Source organism: Acinonyx jubatus, chromosome C1 (genome assembly GCF_027475565.1).
Source record: "Acinonyx jubatus isolate Ajub_Pintada_27869175 chromosome C1, VMU_Ajub_asm_v1.0, whole genome shotgun sequence".
NCBI classification, from domain to species: domain Eukaryota; kingdom Metazoa; phylum Chordata; class Mammalia; order Carnivora; family Felidae; genus Acinonyx; species Acinonyx jubatus.
The window spans coordinates 196,161,173-196,188,178 of record NC_069381.1 but is presented as its reverse complement, the minus strand read 5'-3'; the positions used below and the strand labels follow the sequence as shown (position 1 = coordinate 196,188,178).

The following is a 27,006-nucleotide window of genomic DNA, read 5'->3' as shown; positions in this document are numbered from 1 at the left end:
GAAAATAAGGTAATGATTTCCTGATGAGTGGATTGTGACTCTTGTCAATCATGTTCCTCAAATACTTAAGTATTACATAACAATTGATGATTTCAGTCCCCTGTACAATCAGTTTCCCTATTTTCTCTGTTGGAGTTTTAAGTTAAGGGTTCTTAAGTACAAGCAAAGAAACTCAAAGAAGTCCCTTTCTTTGCTAAAGAAATTTGACATTCATCTGGAAACTCTCTCTTAGCCCAGGTATGTATTACAGATTTGTTTTATAACATTTATTGAGTTACTTTGCATCAGAAATCATGCCAGAATCGAAGATACAAATAATAGAACTAACCACAGGCTTTTTCTGGAAGGATCTCATAAGAATCCTCTGTGCCTACAAATGAGTGGGTCACATGAAAAGGAATGTGGTATTTGGGAGAGATGTGGTTTTTATCAGTTAGGTTACCCAGTCTTGTTGGAGCTCCTTTGGTGAGGCTAAGGGAAGAGTGGATTGTTAGGTTTCTTATTTCTGAATCCACAGATAAGCTTTGGAGGGGGATTGTGACCCCCCCCCTTTTTTTCTACAAGAGCTTATGTATATCTTCAGATTTGCAAAGGGTTTGTAACCCCTAAAGTTAAGAAAATCCCCCTAACTGTGAGACTTTAACTCCTAGACAGATAACCTGAGATGATTTGAGTCTACAGGTTATAAAAATGTCTGAAAGAATCAAGTATCTTTTCTCAGAAACTACTTTAAAACCTTTAGACACTTGTCTGCACACAAAACAAAAATTACCTTTTCCAGTCTCTTTGCAGTAATTTTCCATGAAACATAGTGTTAAGATTTAGGATAGAAAAGGTTGAAATGCATGGCTGTTATGCATTTGGTACTAAATATGTTTCTTTATGTCCCTTTCTGTACTCTTACCCCTTAGAAGCTATAGATTTATTTGCATGAAAAAGATTTGCAGAGTAATGTCTAAGTAAAATCTCTTCATATCAAATGGCCTAAGCGACTTTAGGTACAGATTTGTATGTGTGTATCATACTCTTTCAAAAACATCATTGTAACAAATATTATATGATTGCCCATTGCTTGTTAAGACAACCTTTATTTACTTCTGTTCAAACTGTTTATGTTTATCTTTTGGAATTAAAATTCTGAATGCATTGATATGTGTATATATATATATATATATATTTTAACATTTTTAAAGTAATTGTGTAAGTGACTGCATTGGAACCGGATGTCCAGTGTGTTACACCCCAGCCTGGATACAAGATGTGAAGATAAATAGACAGTTGGACAGCATGATCCAGCTTTGTAGTAAGCTCCGGAATTTGCTGCATGACAATAAGCTATCAGGTGAGAAAGATCACTCTCTCTCTTCATGAAATATCTGATGATGAATTCATATTGATCGCAGAAAGTATGTAAAGATCTGTCAGGAATTCTGATGGCATATTTCAGATTTGAAGATTGACAGCATTTGCAATTATTTTGAGAAGTGACAGATAACTTAGAGATCACTTAGAGAAAGCAGGGTCCAAAGAGGTTAAATGATCTCACCTAACATCACATGTGTAGTTAGTACTGGAAATGAGAAATAGAGCCCATTTCTTCTGATTGTCAGTCCAGACACTTTGCACCACCTACATTGTCTGCTTTTTACAGTTATAATAATTTCTGAATAATATACATGGAAAAGTGATTTTGTCCTTAAATTCACTTAAATACACTTTTACAAGATAGAATACAACCTTCTGTGCATCGCTTTTCTAGACTGAATTAATTAGATGAGCACATTTTGAAAGAGCAAAAATCTAATATTCATTTTCTTTTCTATTTAAATGGGGGTTAATGTTTTTCAAATTGTTCTTAGACTCTGTGTATTAACTATATATCTTCCCATTGTGCTTTCTGCTGAGAACTAATTAGCTGTGGAAAGAAAGTAAAAGGTTTTGAATCTTCATAATTAGATCCTGGAATTGTCTTTTTATTGATCAGATCATGTCATTTTAGCTTATGTTTATAGGATAACCTTTTCTTGATTGGCAGGATGCTGTGAATGATTGATAATGCTCGCATAAAATGGTTGAATTTCCATTTCTAAATCTTCTGATCTTAGATTTCTGACAAGCTGTGTTATTGTCAGCTACTAAAGGTGAAGTTGATTAGACAAATTAAAGAAACAAGGCAAATACTTTGTCTTATTGACTAGGTCCATATTTTTAAGAAGAATTTAAATCATAGTCTACCTATGAAAAGTTTTCTTCATCTCATCATTGTATTAGACTCTATTCTTTTAGGATATAATATGCTATGTGATAAAGTTTTACATGTTTTCAGATGTAATTATATACTCATATACATTTCAAAAAGTATTTACCTTTTTGAAAAAATAATACTGCATTATAAATCTCTTTAAGAGCATAATGAAGAAACTTCATTATTATCATCTGTATTTTTTTCCTTCTTACTCAGAGGTAGGGCTGATAGTGTTTAATTTTCTAATTAAAATGATTAGTGTATGATATGCCCCTCCCCCCCCCCCCCCCCCCCCCCCACAGATACCATTGATTAAAGAGAGTTCATGCATCTTTGGGGGGAGTTGAGGGGGAGGATTAAAATCTTTTTTTTTTTTTTTTTTAAGATTTTCTAATTTTTAAGTAATCTCTACACCCACTGTGGGGCTCAAACTTACAACCCTGAGATCAAGAGTTGTATTCTCTACAGACTGAGTCTTCCAGGTGCCCTTAAACTCTTGATTTAAGTGTACAATATGAAAAATGTTCATGTCTGCCTGAAAGTGGCTTTTGTCAGATCTTCAAGATGTGTGGTCTCTTAGGAACATTGGCCATGCATTGACATCTGAGGTGCTATTCTGAGAATTCTGTCTGTCGTGATGGTTTGATGTGATTCTTCTCCAGTTTCTGTGTAGTAATATATTGGCTTGCTCAGGCTGCTGTAACAAAACACCACAAACTGTGTGGCTTAAATAATACAAATTTATGATCTCACAGTTCTGGAGTCTAGGAGTTCTAGATTGAGGTGTTGGTATAGTTAGTGCCGTCATAGTCTGTGAGGGAAGGATGTCTGTGAGGGAAGGATGTCTGTGAGGGAGGTCTGTGAGAGGAGGGCCTCTCTGCTTGGTTTGTAGATATCAGTCTTCATGTTACATGGTGTTCTCCCTGCATGCGTGTTTATGTTAAATTTCCCCATATTTATAAAGACACCAGTCTTTTTGCACTATAGAGTCCCACTCTACTAGTTTTTACTAATTATATCTGTAATGACCCTGTTTCCTGAGGTCACATCCTGAGGTACTGGGAGTAGGACTTGGATAGATGAATTTTATGAGGAACACAGTTTAACCCATAACAATGTAATGTGTAATGTGACCTTTTTAATGCTAATAAAAAGGGAGCAGAGTAACTCTTGATGGGTAGTGAATTATAGCATAGTGGGGTACGGGTATAGTGCCTTGGGGTGCAAAGAAGAATAAGGTAGGGGACTTCTCCAGAAATTCTACTGTCATTAATGATGGTTGAGTCTTTAGTATGGTTTTCATATTTTGTGGACCATGTATGAAATGTCTCCATATTTAATCACTGCTAAGGATACTTATAAAAATTATCAGGTTTAGAATAAGTTTTTGCATGGGGCCAGAGGCCTTTTAGAATGTTGTCTTTGTCATGTAAAAATAGATTGGGAGTTTGAGGAGAGGATTATGGTGATTCATTTTTCGAAAGGCGTTTTGTGTTCATTTTCCTTATTATAGTGAGTAGTAACTACTTGAAGTAACAGACTTCAGCAGTGCTGGCTTTATCATTACTTATTTTAGCATGAATTGAAATTTCACAATTTGGATAACATACAATCAAAATTTTAGGAGCAGGAAGGTCATCCTAAATCACTTATTCTGTAGGTGAGGAAATTGAGGACTTAGGTTATGCAGGAAGGTCACAGTGTGAGTTTGTTTACTTACTTACACTGTACATTTAGCACAATGCTTTGGTTAGGTGTATAGGTGTTCATTATACTTGTTGAATTGGAGACAAATTGGCAGTGGTAAGGGTTAATTCATACCCCAGAGACTAAACTTAATTAAAGCTATTTTATTTAAAAAACTTTTTTTAATGTGTATTTATTTTTGAGAGAGCGTGTGCATGAGTGCACATGAGCGGGGGAGGGGCAGAGAGAGGGGGAGAGAGAGAGAGAGAGAGAGAGAGAGAGAGAGAGAGGAGAACAGGATCTGATGTGGGCTCTGGGCTGACATCAGAGAGCCCTGTGTAGGGCTTGAACTCATGAACCATGAGATCATGACCCGAGCCGAATTTGGACGCTTAACTGACTCAGCCACCCAGGCATCCCCAAAACAATTTTAAAACAAATTCTCAGGTTTTGATTTCAACAATTCATTTTATAATGGTAACATCTTCCTTTTCTCCTTTTACAGAAGATGGTAAATCTAGAGTGTAAACATATTGAAATATAAATCTCTGTCCAGAGCTATAATTTACATGGTGCCAAGCTTATTCTGCTGATTAGTGGCATCGCATTAACTTTTCCTCCTGAGGTTCTGCCAAAACAAATTAGCCTCAAAGGGCATTGGAGTTTTTTTGAGGGTATTTCTCTGTTTCTTTATAGTGTATTCGATATTTTATGTAGTACCTTATGTTAGTTTACGTAGCCAAGTACCTCTAAAATTAAAGTGGTATAAGGTGTACTAGGTTACTAGGTAGAGGGAACTAACAGTTGGGGACAAATTATGTTTTATCCTCTTTTTTTTTTAATGTGTGTTTCTTTGGGGAGAGAGAACACAGGTGTGTGGGGCGGGGAGGGGCAGAGAGAGAGAGAGAGGGAGAGGGAGAGAGAGAGAATCTCAAGTAGGCCCATGCTGTCAGTGCAGAGCCCAACACAGGGCTTGATGCCCCAAACCATGAGATCATGACCCGAGCCAAAACCAAGAATTGGATGCTTAACCCGCCAAGCCATCCAGGCATCCTGGTTTATCTTCTTTATAACGAGGAAATTGGAAACAGATCTCATAAAATAAGGGTGTTAGATTAAGTGATCCCAAGGTGTAGCTTGAAAATCATCTAGTTCTGTTAAATGGGTGTTGACGATGATGAATTAAGTGGGATGGTCAGATATCTACATCTCTATTTTTTTTTAAGCCCTGTAGTTCACAATTTATCTTTCAAAAGAACCTTGTTAGTTGCATTTACTATGAAATATATAATTACTGTAATTAAGGTGGGTAATTAGGACGAACTTGTCAAATCATGGACATGGTATATGATATACTAGAGATAAAGAAGCCTGATTTATAGTAATGCTTTTTAAAATGAGCTTCTAAATACTTGAACAGGTTTTCCTCAGTTCAGTGTACTTTCAAGAGAAAAGATTGTCACAAATTTTTCTGAAAACATTTATGGATAATTTTACCTTATTCTTTATAATATAATCTGTTTTCTACTAATGAAGTTAAATTTAAAAGTTTGTATTTTATATTGATTCCCATCATATTAAATCAGACCTTGCAGGTGCTGGTCAGGCTCTGTGAAGCATTTGTTGGTATTGGTGGTGACGTCTAAAAAAAAAAAACACGTTTTGATTATGCTTTCATGGGATCACAATTTCCTTTTCTGTTTTCTGGCTTCCAAAGAGATGCTTGTCTTTCTATAGTGAATTACATAGTATTTCATATATGTTATGACTTTCTTATAATAGATGAAGATGAACATTTGAATAGTTGTGTTGCTGTTGTTTTTTTAAAATAGAACTGAATACTTCTTAACTTACAAAATAATCATTCTTGCGGTTGAAGGCGTTAATGTTGCACAGATGGTAGCAAAGTACTTTCCTTTGATTTTTAATAAGGGACTAGTTTGTCAAAGAGATTTCTCAACTTCTGTTGTGAAACCTATAATAGAGAATAATTTGAAAGGCACACAATGTACATCATTATAATCCTTTGATGTAGATTAATGATAGCTAAATCACATTTTCTAATTGCCTCTTTTTTCTATAGTTTATTATTAAATTTTAAGAAAAAACTTGGCAAAGCTGCTTCTTAGCAACATGTGCATCTCTGTTCCTCGATATCTTGTGGTGTCCTCAGAAATATTTATATTCGGGGATAGAATTTTTAAAAATGTCATCATTAAGAAATTTACTATGTGGAGGAAGGACCAATATTTTTCTTCATGATATGAATATGACAGTTTATAATGCTTAGAAGCATTCACTCATAAAAATTGTTGTAGCTGTTAATATTGTGATTTATGTTCCAGCAAGGTGGGGGTTTTGCTTTTTACAGGTTAAACTTAGAAATGCTGTGTAAAATGCAGAATTTACAATCATGTTTGCTGCTGTGGTCCTTGCTTAGTTAGGACAAGATGCATAATTTCAAAAACAGGTCATTTCTGATACAATTGCAAGTCTAGAAAAAAGGTCAAAATGAAATCTTCCTGAGAGTATTTATTGCTACTGGATGATTAGTGAGATTATTGTGTATGTATAAATTACATGAATATATGCTCTTTTCATTCACTTCTTTGTAATTTAAGGGATACATAGACCTGAGTATGAAATTGTGTTTTGTTTGTTTTGTAAAGATTTTATTTTTAAGTAATCTCTATACCCAACATGGGGCTCTGACTGACAATCTCAAGATCAATAGTCGCACACTCCACTGACCAAGCCAACCAGGCACCCTGAAATTCTACATTTTGTAAATTTTATAAGCATTAAGGACTTTAAAAAAATTTTAATGTATTTATTTTGACACCCAGAGAGACAGTGTACCTGTGGGGGAGGGGCAGAGAGAGGGAGGGAGACAGAAACCCAAGCAAACTCGGTACTGTCAGCACAGAGCCCATGCAGGGCTTGAACTCATGAACCTTGAGATCATGACCTGAGCTGAAACCAAGAGTTGGACACTTAACCGACTGAGCCACCCGAGGGTCCTAGCATTTGACTTGTTTTTAATTGAAAATTTCATCATCTATCTTTAAAAGAAATTTTGGAAAATCAAATACAAGTTTTTACAGACTACCAGAGGATTAACCGTTAAGTCTTTGTAATCTAGATTCTTAAAAAGTAACACTGGTAACATTTCGTGTTGACCTTTCCTCTAGACGTGAAATTATATCAGAAATGACTTGTTTTTGAAATCTACCAATCACTGCAGAGGAAAGACCTTGTTAGAAATTAGACATTAAGTCTTCTGTGTGAATGGATACCTCACTCTGATTGTTTTTATTTCCAAGATACCTCATCTTGATTGTTTTTATTTCCAAGATCCTAATATAATAACACTTTGTGGACCAAGTGATGTTCAGCTAGGATGTAAGAAGGATGCCAGAGAGTCTGATGTTACTCAGCTACACACTCCTGGCTTCAGCTGGGTTTGTTGGCTTACTCTCTGGCCAGTATAATGCTACCATTTGCACCAGGAGGAAGGGATGGCTTCTTTGGAATAGAATGGAGTTTGACTGAATTCCTTCGTAGAGATCGTGTCTATGAAATTTCTACAGAGCTAAATACGGATTATTTGTTTTTTAAAATCTATTTTTCATTTTTCTTACCTGTTTAAAGTGCTGTTTTTACGGATCTATTTATAAACATAGGAGCTTTATGCTCACGAAATAGGAGGTGAAAGAGGAATAGAAAAATCAGTTTTGAACTAAAGAGATTGGAGATTTTAGTTCACTCATCCTCTGGTGTATTAATAATTTTAAATGATAAAATAAAAAAATGTTCTGTGTGAATAAAAAATACCTAAAAGGAATTTAAAAATAACTTCTTTCATAATTTCCTTTTCTCTTGTTAATATTTTAAGGCATGAGAATGTTGAGAAGAAATCTATTCCCAGAAACAAATAAGAAAAATGAAACTAAAATTATGTTGTATCTCTTAAGTATTCAAACTTTTCAGGAATAAGCACACTTGGCAATTTTATATAATACCTTAGTAGCATCAGACACATTTATTTCCTACATAGCAGATGTTACCAGTTCTTAGGAAAAAGATACCACTGGTTTTCTTTTTAAAGTAGCATAGTGTTAGAATGAAGTTTGTTAAAATTTTGCTTTAGAGTCTGTAATGGAAGAAAAGTCTTATAAATAAACAGTTCTCTTCATCTTGAATGAGGAGTGACTTCTCAGGAAAAAAACATTAATATGATAGCTTGCTCTTTCTTTCTTTTCTTGCTTTTCTTTCTTTTCTTTCTTTCTTAGGACAAATAAAACATACTCCAAGTACCTTTGTTGGTCAAAGGAGATTACTAATTCTGTCAATTTGGAGAATGAGTTCAGGCAGTAGGAAATTATTTGTTAGGCATTGTTAACCTTGTCAGGTGGCGGTGGTAGTTTTTCCAGTTTCCCTGCCTTTCCTGGGTTCTTTCCTATACCTGAAACAGCATCTTGGTAATCCAGTTCCTGTGGAGAGGAAAGCTGGATTGGGTGACCTCCCTGCCTCTCCTCTCTTTTTAGCTTTAATTCTTTAAGTGAGAGAATTGAGTGACTCTCAAGTTTTCTTCTAGCCTTTAAAACGTAACCTCTCTTATATAAATGCTTCTCAAGATTTAAGAGCAGATAGCAAATAATTTATTCGCCAGTATTTTTCGAGCACCACTGATTGTGCTCACCACTGTGCTGGGCTGACCTGGGTTGGTTTTACCACCCCTGTGTGGGGTGGGAGGAAAGAATTTTGAGGGAATATATATATATTTTTAAACATTTTTTTATTTTTGAGAGAAAAGGGGAACACAAATTGGGGAGGGGCAGAGAGAGAGGGAGAGAGAATCCCAAGCAGGCTTCTTGCTGTCAGCTTAGAGCCCAATGTGGGGCTTGATCTTGCAAACCTGTGAGATCATGACCTGAGCTGAAACCAAGAGTTGGAGGCTTAACCAACTGAGCCACCCAGGTGCCCTGGGAATATTTTTTTAAAGAAAAACAAATGGGCTGAAAGGCAAAAACTAAATAAGACAACTTGAAGGAGGATCACTGACAGAATCCGAAAGTAGATCACTATACAACTCATTCACTGACTGTTTCTTACTCATCTGTTAATGGGCAAGATTGGTAGGTCTAAAAAAATACAATACATATAGAGATGATAATATATAGAGAGGAAAGAAAAGCTCACTTTTCCTGTGTGCCTCCTCTACTTCACTAGATGTGTGGGTTTTCCATACATTAAGTTGTTCTCTGACACTGGCTGGGTGTCCTACAGTTTCACTCTGTTCTGACACTGCCTGTCCGGAGATAGCATTAAGAGCCAACACAGGTTAAGAGCTCAGTCCCACAAGTCTGCCCCCCACCGCCCTTCAGATGCTACCTGGCTGTATCTTGGAGGTTCCCAGGACCTCCTTGAGTTTAATTAATTTGCTAGAGTGACTCACAGAACTCAGGAAAATGTTTTACTTAACTAGATTACTGTTCCCTATAAGTCGATGTAACTAACTCAGGAACAGCCAAATAGAGGAGATTCATAGGGCAAGGAGTGTGGGAAGGGGTGTGAAGCTTTATTGCCCTCTCTGGGTGTGCTGCTCTCCCAAGACCTCCATATGTTCATCAACTTGGAAGCTTCCTAAACCCTTCCTTTTGGGCATAATTGATTAAATCATTGGCTTCTAGTGATTAGTTCAACTTGCAGCTCCTCTCTCCTCTTGAAGGTTGGGGGTGGGACTGAAAGCTTTAACTTTCTCATCTTGATTGGTTCCCCTGGCAACCAGCCTGTATCTTTAGAGGGACTCCAAGAAGTCACCTCATTAATGTAAGCTTAGGTGTGGTTGAAAGAAGCAGTTACGAAGAAAAGACACCCATTTTCTCTTTATCACTCATACTATTTTAGAAACTGGAAACATAACTAAATATTTATAACAAAAGATGCCCCTATAGGTTCTCTTGGGAAATTACAAAGGTTTTTGGACCTTTGTACCAAGAACTGTAGATGAAGACCTAATATATTTTATTACTTTAAATTACAATATCGCATGTAGTGATACTTGGTGAAAAGTTTTAATGTTTTGTGAAAATAGGTATGAGTTCAAATGCCAGCCCTTTCAGCAACTAAGTGTATGACCTTAAACAAGTTTTGTTTTCTGTTCAATTTATATAAGAAATATAAGAGAGCATTCTTTTTACAACAGATTAAGCTATATAAAAGTGTCAAGTGTGAAAGTCCTCCTCCACCGTTTTACCTCAACTGAAAAGTAGAAATTGCTTTCTTTTACAGAGGTGCTGTTTTCATTGTTTAGTTTTCTAGTTCCACGAATTTATGAAGATATTTGGACATAAATGCAATAGAATTTTTAGAACATAAATGAGATTGTGTTACACTTAACAAGTGTCTTGAAGTGGCCACATAAGATCTTGTAGTGTAAATGATCCATAGTTAATTCATTGCCGATTGATGAACACTGATTTCCCCCCCTGATTTATGCTATTAGGAATATTGCTGCAGTTAACATTCTTACACATTTATGTTTGCAGGTACATGGATATTTTCTATATTTGGTAAGATAGATGACTAGAGGCCAAATTGCTTTGTGAAAGGGTGTATACATTTAAAATTTGCAAGTATTTTACCATATTGCCTTTGAAATTCCTGGATTTGATTTGCTGATGTTTTATTTGGCAGTTTTGCAACTTTGATTGTAATTGGCAAAAGGTCCATCGTGGATTCCTGCATATACAGAGTGGGTTGCGATACAGGACATGAACTCTAAGCTTAGGGAATTGACTTTTTGTGGTAAGCCCAAATGGGCTTGCTTTTTTTTCCTGCTGGGAGACACTGCCCAGTCCCTCAGATGTGCGCGCTGCAAACACAGTCCTGAGAAGTGTCTGGGTACAGAGCAGCCAGGGCCTTGCCTTCTTGGCACACCCTGCAGACGCATGCAGGACACTCAGAACCCCTGGCAGCTCGTGTTCCCCCCTCCCCCCCATCAGCGTTTCTTCTCTAGTTGCCTTCAGTGGTGTAAGCCAGAAGCACGTGACTCATCCTTGTCACCGCCACCTTCTTGTATTCACTTCATCACCAAATTTTATAAATTTTATCTCCTAAATACTTTTCAAAGATTTCTTTTTTTTCCCTCCTACCACCTCTCCAGTCTTGTTACCTTCTACTTACACTCCTATTCTGGCCTCTTAACGATTGCCTTCTTCCAATCTCTTTTCTCTCGCTCCACTCAAGACTGATTTTGTAAAACACAGATGCACTCATGCCATCTGACTTACATAAAACATTTTATTGGTTTGAAGAGCAGCGAGGAGGTCCAGTGGCTGGAATGGCAAGTAAGGAGAGAACAGGAGATCAGGAAGGTAGTGGAAGATCAGGTTGTTTCTGGCCTGTTAGGTGGCTACTAAGATTTTGGCTTTTTTTCAGAGCCAGAGTGGAAGTCTGGAGGGTTTTAGTGACATAATTTGACAAGTTATAAAGGGATCGCTGACTGCTCTGTTGAGAATAGACTTATGGGGGAGGAAGCAAGTACAGAATCAGGGAGATGATTTAGGAGGTTATTATTACTAATCTAGTGCATGGTGATGGTGTCCTATACCATGCTGGCAGGAATGGAGGCAGTAAGAAGTAGTCAGATTTTCAATGTATTTTGCAGTTGGAGCTATAGAACTTGCATTTTGCATATAGGGCATGAAAGAGATAGGAGAGGCAAGTTTGATTCTAAGGTTTTTGCCCTAGGCTACTGGATTGATGATATGCCATTTACTGAAATGGGGACAGCTATAAGAGGAGCAGGTTTGGGAAGATGTGGATCAGGAACTCAGTTTTGGTCATGTTCTGTGTGAGATACTTATTAGGAGTAGACGTGCATGTTAAGAGTTGTTGAGTAGGCAGTTGAATATTAGTCTGAAGTTGAGGGGAGAGGTCTGGGTGGCACATACACATTTGAAGTTGTCCCTGTATATAAGCAGATATATATATATATATAATGTTCACATATATATATGTTCACAGATATATATATATATGTATATAAACATATATATGTATATCTGTTCACATGCATATATATATATATAAACAGATATATCTGTTCACATATATATATCTTTCACATATATGTGTGTGTGTGTGTGTGTGTGTGTGTGTGTGTGTGTCTGTATATATGTAAGATTACCAAGGAGGTGATTGCAGGTGAAGAAGTCTCAAGCCCTCCCACTTCAGAGATTGATGGAATGAGGAATACCAGAAGTAATACTTGTGGCTGAGCTCTTTATATGCTTTATATGCTGAGCTCTTTATATGCTAAGCTCTAGCCACGTTGCTTTTTATCCATTGAATATGCTAAACTCATTTCTACCTTAAGACCTTGGCACTTGTTCTACCTTCTACTTGGGAACCACTTTCCTAGATATTTATGTGACTGCTTCCCTTTTGTAATTTGTCATGAGGTCTCAACTCAAAAGTGAGTTTTACAGAGAGGCCTTCCTTGGTGACCTTAGCTAACGCAGCAAAGTGTTTGTACGAGTACTCACCCACAAATTGTGGCACCTTATCTACTTGGGGACAGTGATTCTTTTCTTTTTTAAAGTCTACTGATTCTTTGTGTTTTAATTTCTGATTATTTATTTTTACTTTTTAAAATTATTTTTATTTATTTTTAAGTTTATTTATTTTGAAAGAGAGAAAGAGAGTGCAAGCTGAGGAAGGGCAGAGAGAGGAGAGAGAGAATCCCAAGCAGGGCTTGCAGGGCTCAACTCATGCAGGGCTCAAACTCATTTACCGTGAAGTCATGACCTGAGCTGAAATAAAGGGTTTGGGTGTTCAACCGACTGAGCCACCCAGATGCCCCTAATTTCTGATTATTAGTAAAAAGCTGAAGAAATTCTTATAGTACATATATTGTAACTGTATAGCTTAATGAATTTTCACAAACTGAACTCACCCAATAAACAATACAAGTATCCTAGAAGAATAAACACTATTCTAGAAGCCTCTTGTTGCCCCTTTTTAGTCACTAACTCCTTTCCCCATAGTTATGGGATAGTCAGTATTTTGACTTAACACATCATATTAGTTTCAGCTGGTTTTATGTATTGTTTTGTATCTGGCTTCTTTTGCTCAAGCGTATATTTCAGTACGTAGTTAAAGTTCATTCATTTGCGTTAGGTTCTTGTTTACATAGCTCGAGATTATATGAGATGACACCTAAAGAGTTGTGACTATCTTCAATCCCCTGGATTCATTTTGTTTGAAATAAGTTGAAGTCATGTTGTGTGAGTCCTCCAATTTTGTTTTTCTTCATTATTGATTTGGCTATTCTAGGTCTTGTGCCTTTCCATATTATAGCTCCTTTGCTTTCTTATGTAAATTTTAGAATCAGCTTGTCTATTTTTACAAAAAAAAAACAACTAAGATTTTTATTGGATTATATTACAGTCTGTAGTTCTATTGGGGAGAATCAATGTCTCAAGATTGAGTCTTATTATTCATGAGCATGGAATGTCTTTCCATTTGTATGGATTTCTTTCATAAATATTTTATAATTTTCAGAACTTGTATGTATTTTGTGAGATTTATGTTAAGTATTTTATGGGCTTTTTTGGTACTTTTATAAATGGTACTAATGTTTTTTAATTTATTCTACATTTTTTTGTTATATATCATATAGAAACATAGTTGAAGTTGAACTTGGTATATTGACCTTGTATTCTGAGGCTTTGTTAAGTTAAAGTTACCTGTTAGTTTCATTAATTTTTTAAAAAAATTTTTCCTTGAGATATTCTATGTAGTGATTCAGGTTAATTATAAATAGATGGTTTTATATTGGTGTGCCTTTTATATCTGTTCCTTGGGGTGCTATCTAGGAATTTCAGTATATTTGACTAGGAGTGGTGAGAACAGACATCTTTGCCTTGTTCTTGACAATGGGAACAAAATGGTAGTTGCAGTATTTTACCATTTAGCATGATATTAGCTGTGTGTATTTTTGCCCTTCATCAGGTTGAAGAAGTTCCTTTTTATCCCTTGTTAGTTGGTCTTTTTATAAAGTCATAAATGAATGTTAGATTTTGTCATTTTTTTTCTGTATCTGTTCACAAAATCACATGGTTTTCCTTTAGTTTGTTGATGTAGTGAATTATTGTTGTAATGAATTGTTGGTTATTGATTGGTTTTCAGAAGTCTCAATGAACAAGTGTTAATTTTTTTTACTACTGCTTATTAAATCCCATATCTGCCTGCCTGCCTGTCTATCTATCTATCTGGCATATCTTTTCTCCATGGCTCTTATTGTCACCAGCATGCTGTATGTTCTACTAATTTACTTGTATGTTCTGCCCATCCTCAGTGGAATAGAAGTTCCATATTTTGTTCTCTGCTGTATCTCCAGTCCCTAGAATGTTGTCTGGAATTAAAGTAGGATTCTGTAAATATTTGTTGAATGAGTGAATATCTCCTCTCAAGAAGTTCATAGCCTAGGACAAGGGAAAGGTACACAAATGAAGTGTGATACACCTTAGAAGAACTATGAACAAAATCCTTTGGGAGCTCAAAATGGGGGAGATTAAGTTTGTGTAACAGATTTCTTTTCCTTTTTTCTATCAGATTTGAAAGAAGACACATCTAGGCAAAATGTATTCAATGATGCAGAAAATAAGAAGAATTCAATAAAAATGTGGTTTAGTCCTCGAAGTAAGAAGGTCAGATATGTTGTGACTAAAGTTTCAGTGCAAACCCAGCCTCAAGTGATAGATGATGGGAACGCTCAGCCGGCCTCAGTGTACAAATTTGTCTCTACAAGTCCTCCAACAAGTGTTCCTGAGAGGGCTAAAAAGGCTTCCACGAGGTCCAGAAAAAAACAAAAAAAGAAAACTTTAGCTGAAATCAACCAAGAATGGAATTTCGAGGCAGAAAAAGAAGATGGTGAACCTGACTCCAAAGAGGAATTTAAGGAAAAGCTGGTGTCTTTCTGTAGCCAGCCATCTGTTATTGCTAGTCCTCAGACAAATGGTGACATAGACTTACTAGCAAGTGACTCTGTAACCGAATCGGAGTGTTCTAGAAGCTTAACTGAAGTCTCTTTACCATTGGCTGAGCAAATAGAGTCTCCAGAAACAGAGAGCAGGAATGAAGACGCGACTCCCGAGAAGAATGCTTGTGTGAATCATCTTACATCTAAGCAGCCCTTGCCATCAGGTCATAATGGGCGACCTGGACGTCGCAGCAGACGGTCCAGTCCCATTTCTAAGAGATGCAGAAGCAGCATTCCTGGCACGAGTGGGCAGCAAATGCTGCTTTCAGAAAACAAACCACTGCCTGGCTGCTCTTCACCACCTCCAAGCAAACGTAAAGTTGGTGACACATTAAGGAGGAAAAACAGTAATATATCAGACGAATCCATGAGCCTTTCACCAGGTACACCACCTTCTACACTGAATAGTCCAAGTTACAGACGGATGATGTTCAGCCCTTCAGCAATGAAGCTGTCTCCCGGTAGCCTTACAGCTGTGAAAAGAAATCATAGAGGAGAGACTTTGCTTCATATTGCTTCAATTAAGGTAGGATGCTTGCTGTGAAATACAATTTTAGAATGAGACCGACTATAAGAAACAATTTCTGTGGAGCCTGTGAACAGTGACATGAGATTACTAGGATAATTAACCTGCTCATGTGATACCTCCTTTGAACCAGAGAAGCAGAATTCGTAGGGACTGTGTCCCTACCTCAGAGCAGTGGCCCCTGGGCCTGAGGAACATAATCTTATAAGAGAAAACCAGTATTTCAGTATTGCAGCTTCTCCTTTGCCAAGGGCTTTCATTTCTCTATTCCATAATGATTTTGTTCAGTTTTCACCAGTTTCTCATGCTTTAGGAATATAGACAGGGGCCAAGTTACTGCTGGCAACACATTGTTACCCAGCCAAAGAGCTAGGGACAGTGTGGGAGATGACAGACTTCTGTATGTTTGACACTTGTAGTGGGCACTGCCAGAATTTGCAAGGTTGAAAGATGTGGTCTGTACATTTTTCCAATGACCTGGAAATTTGATTATCAAAAATGGCTCCCGTGGTTGACCCTGAAGGAACGTGTCTGTATCCCACAGCCAGACATTTCTTTTAATAGTGTGTTCATTCAAGTTACCTCTCTTTATTTACTGCCTCAACCCTAGGGCTATGGCAGTGTTAGTTTTTTTGGAAACTAGCCCATTTGTCAGGCATGAGGTATACGTGCAAGGGTTAACCTTTGGAACTGACTCAAGAACTGCATGTAGAGGGGAGCAGTTAGCACCACAGCTTTACAGACTTTGTGATTTCATGCAAGTGTTATACGAATCAAATACAGGTGAGCTTAGTACTAAATTAAGATAGCTTTTATGATCTTTTAATAAGTTCACCAGGAGATCCTTGGGTGTTTTGCACAGATAGAGATCTTTGGAAGATCTGGAAGGAACCCATTGGAGGCCCCCGCATATAAGGCTGATGAGCATCAGGCAACATCTGGGAAGAATATGGAATAGACATTGAGTCCAGACATTCCTGTATTTTTGTATGGAGAAAGGGAAAAGCACAAAAACGAGCTTCCCCAACTGTTAGGGCTTTAATTTTATTTTTTTCCTTGCTTTATCTTCCAATAAATGATGAATATAGAGTACTCTGTATCTGATACCAGTGAGGAGGGAAACTGCAACATGACTACATGCCGGTTTCTGCACACATATCCTTTGAACAACTTGAATTTTCAGTTGGTCCCTGTTATATTTATTTATTTTTTTTTGCAAAGCATTGATTTAAAAAACCAGACTATATTTTTGTCCTATTTGTTATGTAAATAATAGATATGCGAATAAGCTATTATAATCTTAACTTTATATTGCTATAAATGCTTCATAGACACAAGTAACTAGCACAATAATGATGTTTTCATTTCTGACTAATATATAAGAATGTAGGCTGCTTTAGTTTCTACATTTTCCTTTCTGGGAATTATTTTCAGACTACCAGGCAGGATTCCATTTACATGGGTAGAGAATTTTTCTTTTAACCATATCTTTACTAATGAAGATCTCTAAGACCTAGGTCATGGTTTGACAAACTGTTTCTTAAAGGGGCAAATATTTTTAGCTTCCCAGGTCATGTAGTCTCTACAACTATTCATGTCTGCCCATAGTTCAGAAGCAGCCATAGACAATATATAAACCAATAAAAGTTGACATACAAAATCATGCATCTGGTCTACAGGCCATAGTTTGCCTACCCTTGGCCTCAGCAGTGGAAAAAAGACAAAGAATCTTAAGACAGGAAAAATAAGATGCGTCTTGTGAATTTTCTCCAGTGAAGATTGCTTCATACAAGTTTTGTCGTATAACTAGTTTACCTAGGAAGAGTCTTCTTGCCAGCATTAAAGTTACCCATTTGATTCTTTTGCACTTATCAAATACTGTTATTGTCATTAGTTGGCAGATTCTGGTACAGTACCTTTAAGACAAGGTAATTGATTTCTATTGTTTTTTTTTTTAAATCACTGTTATTAATAAGAGTGCTCTCTTAAAAATATGTTGAGTTGAATGTAAACCCCCACCCAGGTTGATTTTCGTAGAACAAATACGTGCGAAAAAACAGTTGATTTGTCAGTATATTTGTCTTTTTATAAGTAGTATTCATTTCATTTTCTGCTCTAATTTTCTCATTTGCGGCTGCAAATGTGTACTAGAAAACCAAATATTGTGATTCTGCTATTTTATTTTTTGTGTCCACCTACTTTAGAAAAAGATTTGAGGCTCTGAAGTTAAAACACTAAAAATGGAACAAGAAACAGGGAAATAAAAGTTACTGCTGCTGAACAGAATGTAGATTTGATGACCTTTCAGGCAGCCAAGCCTAGCCCACTGAAAATAAAATCCACAGTCCTTCCTATGGTCTACACAACCCTGTATGATCCTCCTCCTTCAGGCTTCTGCTCAAATGCCACGTCTTCAGAGAGACTTTCTCGCTTACCTAACCAAGCAGTCCTGCTTGTTTTGTTTTCTTTCAGTTATTTCCTGACATGTTTTATTTATTTATTTATTTATTTTTGAGACAGAGAGAGACAGAGCATGAACGGGGGAGGGTCACAGAGAGAGGGAGACACAGAATCTGAAACAGGCTCCAGGCTCTGAGCTGTCAGCACAGAGCCCGACGCGGGGCTCGAACTCACGGACCGCGAGATCATGACCTGAGCCGAAGTCGGACACTCAACCGACCAAGCCACCCAGGCGCCCCATATGTTTTATTTTTTTAAGATTTATTTTATTTTTTGAGTGCAAGTAAGGGAGAGGGGCGGGGGGAGAGAGACAGAATCCCAGATAGGCTCCACTCTGTGTGGGGCTCAGTCCCTTGACCTGGGATCATGACTTGAGCCAAAATCAAGAATTGGACACTTAACTGACTGAACCACCTGGGTCCCTCTATTTCCTGACATTATTATTATAGATCTCTTAGTTTCTTGCTTCTCTCTTTAGAATGAGAGCAAGAATTCTGTTTCTTCACTGTTAGATCTCCAGGATCTAGAACATTGCCTAGAACATAGCAGATGAATTTGATGAATAAATGAGCAAATTTTCCACTCAGTCATGATCTGAACCCCATTCTCCTGTCACACTGAACTTTATTTAGCCTTATGAACTATTCAGTATGTTCGTTAATGCTACCAATACTTTGCACGTGTTCTTTTCTCTGATTTATATTCTTTCCTCTACATGCTTCCCTTTTCCTTCCTGGCTCTTTGTATGTAACCCTAAAAATCCAGTTTACATCCTACCTTCTTAATAAGTCTTCCTCAGGATTCCTAGAGTTAGTTTCTCCTCTATGGTGACATTATTTTGTTTGCATTTATATTCATTTAGCTTTCTGTGGTTATCCAGAATATATTCTTCATTTAAAATTTAACTTCAAAATGAGTAATAACTGCAGGTTTCAAAAATACGAATAAAAGTATTTATAGTAGAAAACCTCACTCCTGTTTCTGCCCCTAGCTGCACTATTACTGACAAGCCCTTTTTGCTTAACCACCTTGCTAGTGTGTCCTTTGTGAATTTCTTTATGTAAATATAAGCAAGTCTATTCCATATTGGTACACAGCTTTCTGTATGTTTTTATAGTAGCATTGCCTTCTGTACATTTTTATTATTTGACTAGTCCTTACTAATGGATGTCTGTTTGTTTCCATTCTTTTGCTTTTATAAACAGTGCTGTGGCAAGGAATCTTTGTTTCATATGTGACCAGGTGTATTTTTAGGATAAATTCCTAGAAGTCGACTTCTGGGTTAATGTAGAACATCCCTTACCTTATTTACCCTGATAACCTCCATACCTGGCAATAGAAGGGTCTTGGTAAATATCCAGACTGCCTAAATTCAGGCTGCTGGATGTTAGACCACTACTATGTCACCGGCAGATACTGTTTGTACTGTCAGTTCTCAAATCCTTTTTTCCTTCAGGATCCTGGATTTACAGGTGAGCCATTCTACTTTTTGGACATTCAGCCCTGTATGAATACAAACCCTACAGACCCTACAGGATTCTTCTTGAATTCCTTATTTATACTTTCATTTTATTATACTGCAGAATTTCAAGCAGAATATTCATTAATATGATGTCTGGGATATTGTGTGTATTCTCATGTAACCAGAACAAATTTGAGATTCAGTTGGCTCTTTTTATTGCCCGTGTTTCTATTTGAATGTGGATGTCACCTATGGTTAAAATGCTACTGAGAACATTTTGTTATAAATGTGAGATTTTATGAGAAAGTGTTACTGTGCCTAGGTAGAAACTAAGATAAACACTCATTTATTCTTCTGATTTAATTTTTGAAAACTTAGTATTTGATATTTCTCTAGACATAAAGAAAATTTTGATTTGTTATTTTATCATGTAGGATTTGTGGTTGCTGGAATTAGCCTCAGATATCTAGCACAGATTCTTCAAATGGTAATGATTGCTCATAATTCATGCCACAGCATTGAATGTATCATGATATAGAAGGCTTGACGTTGGCATGTCATGATATATTTTTGATGCAGACAGAATGAATCATATTTTCAGGCAACTTATAAGGCATGATACACTTAACATAGCAAAGGTGATGAGGATCTCCTGGGTGGAAAGAACATCCCTTGTGAAGAGTCTCCTTCAGGGTCTGACTTTGTCATTCATCGTATTTTAAGGCAGTCACATTGTGTGAACCCCGTTTACTGCTCGTCCTTCATACCAGCTTCCTGAGAAAGTTGCAGAGGACTCCCGAGCAAACTGGCATCTATGATATTTTCAAGATTGTAATTTCTAGAACATCTCTTGGAGGCAGTATCCATTTTTCCCTCTGTCAACCACCACCTTTATAATACTGAACCTCCTTAATACCAGTAGCTTAACATTACACAGACTAGGTTGTCAGAAGCTTCTGTGAAGTTATTTTATTCAGTAAACTCTTGAAAAGCTAGGGAAATGTTTAATATATTTTAGAGCTTCATTCTGGATGACAAAAAAAAAATTTAAACAATATCTACTTGCCAAAGGAAAAGTTCTAGGTAACTGATTAGTTCATATATGTGGAAAAGCTTAACCATTTGGGATAAGTCATCGTCATTGTAATGCCCTGTACCTTTTTTATCAAGATATTTATTCTTAATTGTATTTTAGAAGAGCTAACCTTTATAATAAGGAAAAAAAATGTGTGTGTGTTGGAAAGTTAATATATATTGCTGTAATATGAACGGATGTGTGAAGAATCTGTTTTTGAATGAAAGGTTAGCAATTAGAAAATTCATTGTGGCACACACGTTCCGTTTGTTTTCAGCCTTTAAGGTATTACTTGAAAATACCAAATCCATTTAAAATTTCTTGTAAGCCTTGGTAAATACTTTCCTTGGATTTTTTTTTTTTTCTTACTGTGGTTTAAGAAACTCTCAGTTACTCTTTTAAGTTGTGGAGAGTCTGAAAGTGAGTGCTTATTACTCAGAATATTTTTTTAGTGAAGAAAGTAATTTAAAGAAATTAGAAGCAAAAGTTCATTTATTTTCCAGAAACCCCATATTGGTTCAAGCTTACTCCGTTACTGTGAACTCTGTCTAATTTTCATAATTTTATTTATGTGCATGACATTAAATTTACATAAAGTAGAACAATGAAAATGTGACAAACTTTTAAGTACTAGGGAAGAGAAAGCATATTGAGTATGAAAAACAAGCAGTTTGCAAATGGGCTATATGTTCCGGGGAAGTCTAGGGGTGCTTTGTAATAGAAGACCCTTTGATAGTTTGACAAGGTTACAAGAAAGAAAAATACCACTGTGTAGCATCTTTCCAAGAGAATCTGCTTTTAGTTTCTAAATGTCTCTGTTTCTATGTGAGTGTTCTCATGTGACTTTTCATTCCACAGTTGTATTTATATTTATGGGCTTTGTTAGGTTTATATGTTTTTGTGATTACTATGTAGAATTAGAATGGGGAAATCTTTCAGAAAGCTTCTTGTGTAGTTTTGTGTGTGGATACTTTCATGTTGAAGGTTGGAAGTGTGTGTGGTTCTGGCAGTTCATCTGCCCCAATAATCATGGGATTGTTTAAAAAAATTCAAGTATCTTGACAGACATTCCTAGTTTCATTGGGAATGGACTTAAATATAGAGCAAAGGTTGCTAAATAAATGGTAATTTGTACTACTAATATAGAATTTGCATCCCTAAGAAACTGTGGGAAAATATGTTTTTACTGGAACTGGGACAATTGATTTGAAACATATATAATGTTTATTTTTTAGATCCATTAAGTATTTAGGGTCATTTTGGTAATTTAGGAACTTAAAAAATATGTTGCAAATGGATTTTTTCTTAGTTTATTTTGAGAGAGAGAGAGAGAGAGAGCATGTGTGGTGGGAGGAGCAGAGAGAGAGAAGGTGAGAAAAAATCCCAGGCAGGCTCTGTGCTGTCGGTGCAGAACTCAACATGGGACTCTATCCCACAACCCTGGGATCATGACCTGAGCCTGGCTGGATCAAGTCATAATGCTTAACTGAGCCACCAAGGTGCCCAAGCAAATGGATTATTTATTTTTATTTTTATTTTTTAGAAAACTAAGTAAGCTACCATCTTAAGATTTGTTGTGCTTGAGAGGCAGCAGCCCAAAACAATCAAATGAGAGCAAATGTTACTGTTTTTAGGAGACTTAGTAACTTCTACATATAATCAAACCAATAGGGGAAAAACTCATTTTAGAATATTGAGGATGGGGGTGAGAGAGGAGAGATTTCCTTCTCCCTAAAGAAGCTCTTCACAAAACCAGTTGAACACCTATGTGTCATAGGTAACTTTTGCTGTATGTAATTTTTAAAAAAAAATTTTTTTAAGTTTATTTCGAGTGAGAGCACAAAAAGGAGAGGGGCAGAGAGAGGGGGGGAGAGAGAGAATCCTGAGCAGGCTCCTCCCTGTCAGCGCAGAGCCTGATGCGGGGCTTGCGAGATCATGACCTGAGCGGAAACCAAGACTTGGACACTTAACCGACTGAGCCACCCAGGTGCCCCATTTGCCATATGTAATTTATTTATTCAGCCTTTTTCAGAGTAAACTCTGTCAGTAATATTTGGAGAAAATAGCCTTGCTTTTACCTAGAAAAATATCTTATAGCAAATAAGGCGAATATAAACTAAATTAATGTATTAAGGATAAATGGAGTAACTGTCGATAAAAAAACAATTTGGAAGTTTCAACTGAGTGGCCTTCTTGACCTTGATTTTGTTTTAAACAGTACTTGGAAATCATTTTAATGCATGCTCAAAAAGGATGTTTTTCACAAATGAAGTGATGAGTTTAAATACTTCATTATCATCCGTTGATTTTTGGTTAGTGCCCTTTATTTGGTATTTTGAAATGACTTTTGATAAGGGTTGCTAATCTTAGAGATTTTGAACTTGATATTCAAGGATGGACCATATGACTTCATGACTTCTTGGTACCTTAGAACAGTTCATCTATACATGACTTATTATTTATTACTCATGAGCAGTAGGCATTAGAGAAGAGATTTAAATTTGATTCTATCTTTAAGAAGACAAAATTTTAAAAATAAAACAGAACTCAAATCTCAATATCTTCTTTTTTTATTGATGATTTTTAATTTCTTTTTATTTTTTCATTCTATTAGGGCGACCTACCTTCTGTGGAATACCTCTTACAAAATGGAAGTGACCCAAATGTTAAAGACCATGCTGGATGGACACCATTGGTAGTTTTCTATTTGTTTTTTCATTCTCGTTTTATGTCTTATAGTTATTATACTGTATGCAGTTGTCTATACACTCACTCTCTTTTTAATCTGAAGAACATACATTTCACTAAGCAAGAGAAAATGATTACTTTTCATCTAGCTTTTCAATTGTGACAGGGAAGAAATTGGCTGCCTTTTCACTGACTACCTTTAGATTTAGGAATCCAGTTACACCACATTGCTGAATGTAGCTAATAACATGGAGGTAACTATTGGAGCCGACATCAGGCCTCATTCTGCCACATTCCAAATTATTGGAACCAGATTTCTTGGAACAAAGAGAGGTCAGAGGGACTGGGTATAGGATTATATCATAAGGCAGTGATTCTTACTGAAGATCTATTGTAGCCTCATTTATACCCTACCCAATCGCAAATATATAGAGGCAGTAGAAATCTTTGTTTACAGTGAACATTTTAAAAAATCTGCTTATTATTACTAAAACTGCAATGTGGAGTATAGTCTGGAAAACGAATAGCACAAATACATGGGAACAAGTGCTGTGTGAGCTAATTGCATGCAATTTGAAGACAGCTATAGAAGTGTCAACAGAGGAGGTAGAAGCCCTTACCCTGTAAGCTGGAAATTTATCATAAAATTGAGAGAGTCTTATTAAGCCAGGTGTAAAAAAGGTTTAAAGTTGTAGAGAATGACTTCTCCTTGCCAAATTTTTAAGCTGGGAGGGTTTAGTCTGGATCAGAGTCACTTTGTTGTTTTTGACTCTGCAGGTTAGTTAACCTTTTCAAAGAAAGGTCAATTTTTTTTTTTTTTTTTTTTTTTAAAAGCCAGTAAGGCAAGTTGTAAAAAAGATTGGTGAGTGATTTATTTGAGCACCTGATGTCTAATTTCTGTTATTTTCTCCTGGAAATAGACCTACAGATATTTGGTGGGGTATTGCCCATTATGAATTGAATAGATGTTCTTAAAAAGCACAGTATGTCAGTGGTTTATTAGAATATAGTATAGTGGCATTTTTAACAGTTCATTAGACATAAGGAAAGATTTGCACACGAGGCATCTTTGAATGCCTTGAATGAATGCCCTGTTAACGTCAGTAAGCTCTTTTTACTCTATGTTATTTGTGTTATCATCGACACCAGCCATACAGTAATCTGTAGCTTCAGCAAATAGTCTTGTCTTGTAAATACTCTCTCCAGGATACTCACTTTGTGGGGTGGTTATGTATACATGTGGGTGCACCACTTAGGGTATGGCTAGGTACCTGATTTAGTAGATTCTATTCAGCCTTGGAGAATTTCACCTTTTATGCGTGATCTAGTTGTTAAATACTTTCTAAGTTTCTTGTTTTTAATTTTTTACTGTGGAACAGTTGAGGAGCTAGAGTTGGTTTATAGCTACATTTTCTTCTTAAAAAATGAGCAGTTGACTGAAGGCTCAAATAAATACCATCTTTTTCCATGAATTGCATACATCTTGATCATCATGTATGTCATCACTAAGATTGGTAATAGGGCTTTTACTCCGGGCCGACACTTATGGTCTGTATGAATATTTAGGTTAGACCAATTTACTGACTGAAGTTCACATTTATTTTTCTAAAGTGCAATTTTATTATGATATGATGCATTATTCTTCCTCATCACTTTTTTCACTTCTTATTTAATTAGCACGAAGCCTGCAACCATGGGCACCTGAAGGTGGTGGAATTGTTGCTACAGCACAAGGCGTTGGTGAACTCCACTGGGTATCAGAATGATTCACCACTTCATGACGCTGCCAAGAATGGGCACATGGATATAGTCAAGCTCTTACTTTCTTATGGAGCCTCCAGGAATGCCGTGTAAGTTGTTCAACTTAAAACCTGGTTTTTAGTTGACTTGTGTTCTTGAGTGAAGGCTGTGAGGAAGCAAGGACTTGAATACCGAAGTTGGTGGCTGTCTTTCTTGTCTTTCACAACTGAGGTTAGACATGACCATTATATTCTGTATTTAAAATCAGCACTCATGCTCTTTTCCTTTGTGATACTTACATATTTGAGGGAGATTTGCTCCTTTAATTCAGAAACAATTGCCAAGTTAATTTTGGACAAATTCACTTACTTAGAGTCTGTAGATTCATACTTATTAATAAGAAAAGAATTAGAAGCACAGAAATAACTGTTTTGTATGCTTCCCAGTATTTCAGAATTTGTTTTAAATATTCTATTTTTTTATGATTTTCCTGCATATTTAGTTAACATATGTAAGAATTTTGATGTTGGGCAAGTGCTATTGAGTTATTTCTTAGATTTTTCACATCATTCAAATGAAGCTGTGGGTAAATTGTTTTGCAATGTCAGGGCACAGAGATGCATTAGTGAATGCTGGCGGCTGCATTTTAAAATCGCTATCGTCAACAGTGTCACAAGCAATTGCCATATGTGGATTTTATATCTTTAATCTATAACTTGGTTCATGTCTCCCTATATATTATTTTATTCTTTTCAGTTAATGAGGTAGTTGAAATGGAAATAGAAGAATTGCCTCTTCATGTCCCCGTTGCTTCAATAGGTTTAGAAAGAGCACCTGAAAATCAGGCTTACTGTGGTTACAGAGGCAAATAAGATTTACAAAATGCAGAACTTCTAGGTTGTAATTTTTTTATAGCATAATTGAAAAACAAATAAATAATGCAGGAATGTACCATATCTTGGTGCTGTTAGTTTTGGTAAGTGTGTCTAATATCCTTTGTGTCTATCACATGTGATGAGATAGTTGGGGCAAACTCAAGGAATACATATTTTTATGTATTTTTATTTTTCCGGTTTGTGAGTGTGTGTGCTCATGCGCGTGCGTGCACACACACACACACACACACACACACACTACACACATATATATACACATGGACCTAACAGATATGACCCTCCTGGGGGGATAGCCAGCCATTTGATAAAGCAAATGGTTACTTGGGTCAGGTGAAACTGAATAGTTTCCATCCGTGGGTTCTTAAATCAGCCATGACTACTTTAATGAATGGAGCACTGGTCAGGGCATTAGGGAATTCAGCTTTTATTTGTGACTCCATTGTTGACTTTATAGCCTCAGGCAGGTTAATTTCTGTGCCTTGGTGTCCTCACCTATAAAACATGGGTGATGCCTGCTGCTTTTCTGTTTTTTTTCAGAGTATAGTGAGGATTAATGAGCCAAAACACAGGGCCTGTCTTGTGGTTTGTACACCATGATTCTTCACTATACTGTGAAGCTTATTAATATACAAGGTGTGGGCATGAGACAGCCTAGTCTGCCTTCACAGGTGCCCCTCAGATAAATATGTTGTTTTTAAATAGGCTTACCTAGCGAAGTGGCAGATTTAGGTATATCTGTAGCCCAGCACCATCCAGTAGATCTTTCTGTATTGATGGAAATGCTGTATATCTGTGCTGAGCACTCAGTAGCCACTAGCCATCTGCTGCTGTTGAAGACTTAAAATGTGGCTGTTGCTACTGAGGAACTAAATTTGGAAATGTATTTTATTTTAATTGAATAGCCACATGTGCCAAGTGGCCACTGAATTGGACAGCTGGTTGATATAGTTAGGATAGTGGGGAAGAAGGATTTATTTGGGGAAAGGCTGGGAATAACATTAGGTAGAGGACGGTTAGGGAACCATGGAGAGAATGCAGCAGTAGATTGAATCTAGGGTTTAAGAGTGTGATAGCTGTTTCTAAATATTGTTATTCCTTTTTTCCCAGACTGGTTGGTGGTCATCATCCTTAAGTATTTGCTGTGTTTTTCGCTGTTTTATTTCCTAGTAGTGGTTGTT

The 27,006-nt window shown here is 36.6% G+C and overlaps 1 protein-coding gene across 4 annotated transcripts in view; it reads left to right on the top strand.

Annotated features, from left to right (window-relative positions):
• Positions 1-27,006, top strand: part of BARD1 (BRCA1 associated RING domain 1) — an 82,579-nt gene that overhangs the window by 14,834 nt on the left and 40,739 nt on the right. For 2 of the 4 annotated variants that reach the window (XM_027051493.2, XM_053215757.1), the window contains exons 3-6: positions 1,194-1,342; positions 14,555-15,507; positions 23,119-23,199; positions 24,870-25,042. In XM_027051493.2, the coding sequence (XP_026907294.2) occupies positions 1,194-1,342; positions 14,555-15,507; positions 23,119-23,199; positions 24,870-25,042 (1,356 nt within the window). The remainder of the gene's footprint in view (positions 1-1,193; positions 1,343-14,554; positions 15,508-23,118; positions 23,200-24,869; positions 25,043-27,006) is intronic. The other 2 variants (XM_027051510.2, XM_053215758.1) reach the window with 1 other exon arrangement.